The sequence below is a fragment of the Hydra vulgaris genome, chromosome 03 (assembly GCF_038396675.1).
Source record: "Hydra vulgaris chromosome 03, alternate assembly HydraT2T_AEP".
In the NCBI taxonomy this organism is placed as follows: domain Eukaryota; kingdom Metazoa; phylum Cnidaria; class Hydrozoa; order Anthoathecata; family Hydridae; genus Hydra; species Hydra vulgaris.
The window spans coordinates 3352501-3357515 of record NC_088922.1 but is presented as its reverse complement, the minus strand read 5'-3'; the positions used below and the strand labels follow the sequence as shown (position 1 = coordinate 3357515).

General features: G+C 27.5%; 1 protein-coding gene across 1 annotated transcript in view; it reads right to left on the bottom strand.

The window, feature by feature from the left end:
• Positions 1-1772: 1772 nt before the first annotated feature.
• The window catches only part of LOC100199630 (low choriolytic enzyme), a 6448-nt gene continuing 3205 nt past the window's right edge, over positions 1773-5015 (bottom strand). The window contains exons 5-8 of the mRNA XM_065792076.1: positions 4979-5015; positions 2390-2611; positions 2104-2283; positions 1773-1918 (exon numbers count right to left, since the gene is read on the bottom strand). The exon at positions 4979-5015 is cut by the window's right edge and continues 35 nt beyond it. Of these exons, the coding sequence (XP_065648148.1) occupies positions 1803-1918; positions 2104-2283; positions 2390-2611; positions 4979-5015 (555 nt within the window). The 3' untranslated portion in view covers positions 1773-1802. The remainder of the gene's footprint in view (positions 1919-2103; positions 2284-2389; positions 2612-4978) is intronic.

Sequence of the window (5015 nt, the reverse complement as noted above, 5' to 3'; positions counted from 1 at the left end):
CTTTTTGTATGGAAAGCCTTAATTCATAAAAATTCATGTCTTCCATAATAACAAGAAAGGTTCCATAACAACATACTAACAAAATATTTAAAGTATAAAATAATTAAAGTCTAGGTCCTGAATTCTTTTACTATCAATTTATGGTAAATTACAACCGAAAACATACCATTTTTCCTATGTACCTTCATTTGGTCGAGTAGTTTTTTCCTGATAGATGCAGTTCCCAATGAATAGTTCTCATTGATATATATTCCTGATCCTTTTAGTTTACTCGCACATTTTAAAACTTTTACTTTTCTGTGTAATTTAACAGTTTCATTACTATTGATCTTGGTCTACCTGCTTCAAATTTTCCTGACCTGTGTGCTCGTTTATTTACAATTTCTTTTAAATAAAGTTTTTCTTCAAAAATATTTAATACCTTCAGTTTGGTGTCATCCCAATTTTTTTTTTTCATTTTCCGATAAACCCTTCGAATTCGAAGACTATTCCTTCTTTGTCTATCTTCAAGCTGCATTAGTTTATTATCTTCCGTATCTCTGCTCTCTGATTTTGGTATAATTTTTTTTTCTAACTCGAGATTTTTTTTTCTTGCATGTCTTGTGTAAAGTTCAGACTTTCTTCTATATCTTTTTGCACAATTTCATTTTTGTTTAATCTTTTAATGTATTTTTTTGTTCCTCTTTACTGAATATGTTTTCCTTTTGGAGTGTCGCACACAAAGCTTTTACAGTATTTATTTCTTTTAGCAGACCATTAATTCGATGGTTTGTTAGTTTCACATTTCCCCTTATTAGTTTTAGAATATCATTTTGTTGCTTAACAAATATTTTGTTGAATACATCCCCAACAAGCTTTATTGAAATAATTTGCTCCTGGTTTGATATTTTATCCATGTTGTATTATATATAAATACAAAAACTTAAAAATACTTCGATTTATTTCTTTATTTAAAATAGTCTTACTTTGATTTGAAATTGGTTCGAGATCTAAGTATTCAATTTTTTTTCTAAATAAAAATAGAGTTCACCTGACACTACTTTTGTCTTAATTTATAGATGTATGGTACAGTTACATTCATTACGGACTTTCACAGAGTGCGGTTTAAGTGTATGACTTTTGAATAGGGAATAAATGTACAAAATGGCAACTTTGTTTAGGTTATATTTAAGACGTTTTTAATGTATATAGATCTAGTCTTGAGATAATCCCCCTGCACGCTTAATAAGATTGCGGTGGAAGAGAAAAATTTCCGAAAATTAATAAACGTCCTATAACAAGACATTTTCCTACATACATTTTATATTGTTTTCTGCATTAGCCATTAGCGACTATATATCTTAGCAATTGTCACACTAAACTTTCTCGAGCTGTTTCATTTATAAATCAAGCAGCTGGAGACAGCTGCAGAAAAATTTAGTTTGAAATTATATCTGGATTTTATTTCAACTAACCAAGGTTAAATTTAACCTGGGTTGGTTGAAACAAAATCTCTTGAGGATTGCTACTTTATTAACTATTATTTTAAAATTTCTATTGAGTGGCGTATAATTGAGTGGCGTATAATTGAGTGGCGTATAATTGATAAAACCTTAATAGTAAAGAGGTGTTATAACTTCAATAATGTAAATAAAATATCAGAATATTTGAACCAAAAACATCTTTTCAGTTTGAATTTTGCCCCTATTTGTATGCTTCGTGTCTGCATGACAAAGTAAGTTACCAATTAAACATACTTAGTTATAACCAATAAAAAAAATTTAAAAGCCAGGTTTATTAGAAAATATATTCATTTTAAAAACTTAATTACATTTAAAACAAGATTTTGAACAATTATGAAGCATCCAGTTTGGATTTTTTTGACATTCACCAGACTGGGCCCATCTTTGACAATTTGAATCTTTATCATTGCATGTGTCTAAAATAAAGTTTTTATAGATATTTTTTACTATAAATTTCAATATTTTTTCTCTATATATATGCTTATTTTAGAAAACAATGACAAAATCTTAAAATAAAAATTTTTCTGACTACCACCCGCTGATTTCATAACTTAATGTAGTAGCAACATTTTTACAAAAAAAATATTTGAAAAAAAGAAACCTTGACAAGATTTGCAGCATTTTCTTTTCATAATTTCCAAATAATTTCGATCAGTTGACTTGCAATAACCTGTATTGGCCCATCCTACGCATCTATCATCTAAGTCTTCGCTAACCTTACATTGAACTGTTGGAGATATAGTTGGTCCTGCAGTTGGCGGAGCTGTAGGTGGATTACCACCTGAGTAGATTAGAAAACAGGAAACATTTAAATCACTTAAAGCCTTATAATTTAATTAAATTATTTTTAAAATATTAATTGTGTGGTGTCAATGAAAAATTTTCACCTCCCTTGCAGTTGTACATAGCATTAATTTGTTGTATGTCCATAGTGCTAAATCCTTGTGCTCTGCCAATAATCTTTTGTTTGCTTGGATCTTTAGTTGTAATTGTTACTCGACCATTACCAAATGCTGTTTCATCGTAGTGCATCATTGAATGATAGTCATAAGGAAATCCCAAGCTGTTGATTGTATTGCGATCAAATTTGTCGAAGTTATACCTCATGTCTTTAATGAAAAAATTTAAAGAATAAAAATAAATGCACAGTTGAACATTTTGAATAGGTCATTGACAATAAATAAACTTTAAGGAATTAGTCAAGTTCGACTAAAATTAATTATTTATTTTCTCTCTGTGTTTTTAGATAAAATTAACAAAATAATTAAAAAAAAAATTTCTAAAAAAAAATTTCTAATCACAGAATCTTGTTTTGTAAAATAATAAATTAAAGAAAATCTTGGACAGGTAAAAGGAATAGATTGAGATGATCAAATAAATAAATATGCATGGCAGATGTTCAACATTTTATTCATACTTAACACACACACACACACACACACACACACACACACACACACACACACACACACACACACACACACACACACACACACACACACACACACAGATATATACTTCACAGGACGTTTTTTTCCCAACACTTAGCCAATTCGATATGCCTGTTTATGCAGTCTCATTGGAGATACTCTAAATATTGTTTCAATGGCAGATCCACTTCATGATGTAATGTTATGCGCCTTTGCTTTAAATTCTTTTCATGGCTCATACTTAGTAATTTTTATACACAATTGCTGTCTCTATAATACAATTGTTGTCTCAATAATACACAATTGTTGTCTCAATAATACACATTTGTTGTCTCATTAAATAGCAACAGCACTCAGTCGATGGAGCAGCACATTTCCTTGCAGCAGCAGACTTAAAGATAGTATGTACTGAAGCCAATAAATATTCCTTATGTTTAAAAATTCTTCACAGACAAGAGCATAACAAGCAAAAAAATAAAAGGCCGCTTAACTTTACTGGCTTTTGCTTAACTTCTTGGCTGGCACAATACTGCTTTTATATGTTTTAGCTGGTTCATGTTTGCCTAAACTTTTTTGATTTTGCCTGGCTAATCTGGACTTTTGATACTATCTTTCTATGGATAACTCAGAATGATATATGCATACCTTAACATCAGCTTTTATTTTATGCATCAACTGATTTATATGTGTTGCTTAGCAATTATAACTTTTATCAAACAAATGATTTCTGTTTCATTCATTACTTCATTAATTTTAATCTGTCTGCCCAGAATGAGTTACAGTTAACTTATCTTCCTCCTCTGATTTAGCTAATAATAACTTATTATCTGCATTATTCATAGCTAAAGATAATCAGTCTATTTACTTTCATAAGTTGCTGGTAATGTCAGTTTTGTTTATTTGAAAGTTATTTGATTTACTTCTGTAATTGAATGGTTCATCATTATCTTGAAAAAGATTGAATGTCGAAATTAACATTAATTTCAAAAGATAAATAAATGTTACAAAACTGTAAATTTGATAAGTCAGTATGTTTCGAATAAAAACACGCTAATGTTAAGCCTACTGTTAAGTTAACATGAATTATAACTATTGTAAAGTTATATCATTTTAAGACTAATAATGCAATAAAGCATTAATATTTAATATTGATGCAAATTAAATTTTCTGTGATAAAATATTTTGTAGGATTAAATATTTTCATCACAATCATTTAAGCATTACATGAAAAAATAAATTTAGAACTATAAATAAAATTGAAAATAGCTGCCTAACTCCTAAATGTAAGAAAAATGATCGGCATCCTTTCCCTTATTGGAAACATACATTTAATTGCAAAACTTCATTAAATTGTAGCAGTAAATAAAATTCAAGTCCCAAGTTGTAAAATAAAATAATTTAACTATTCTCAATTACTAAGAATAATATATTTAATATATTAAATATATTATTCTCATATAGAAATATCTAAATACATTTTATAATCTTTTATATCTTTAATTTTTTGCAAAATCTCTTTTGGTAAGATAAAAACATTTAAATAAAATATATCTAAACACATTAATTTTAACTATTAATTTTTATATTTATTTTAACACTAATATATTTATTTTACCATTATTTTTATATAGCTTAAACTTATTAGTGTTTAGCATTTCCTTAAAGCATTCAAATTAACTTCTTTTATTAATACGGTTAAAAGAAATAATTGTTAACGCAAACAATTGGAAAACTAAAGTACTTCATTTAGAAAAGTTACTAAGAAATGCAAAGAAACAAGAAAAATAAGTTACTAAGAAATATAAAGTACTTCAAAAAAAGTCAATAATATAATCTAATTAATAAAATGTTAAATAATATTTATATTAATCAATCAAATATTTACAGGAAATTAATATCCTAATCCCTGTGATTTTATTTTTTTCTCTCTGAGTTTAACTTGATATAAAAAACACAACCCTTAATAAAAAATAGATTAAAGTATATCAATAAATATTGTTAACAAGCCATGAAGATAAGCTGAAGCTTTAGATAAGTTGAACTTACTTGATGCAATGTTGTTCCATATAATATTAACATGTTC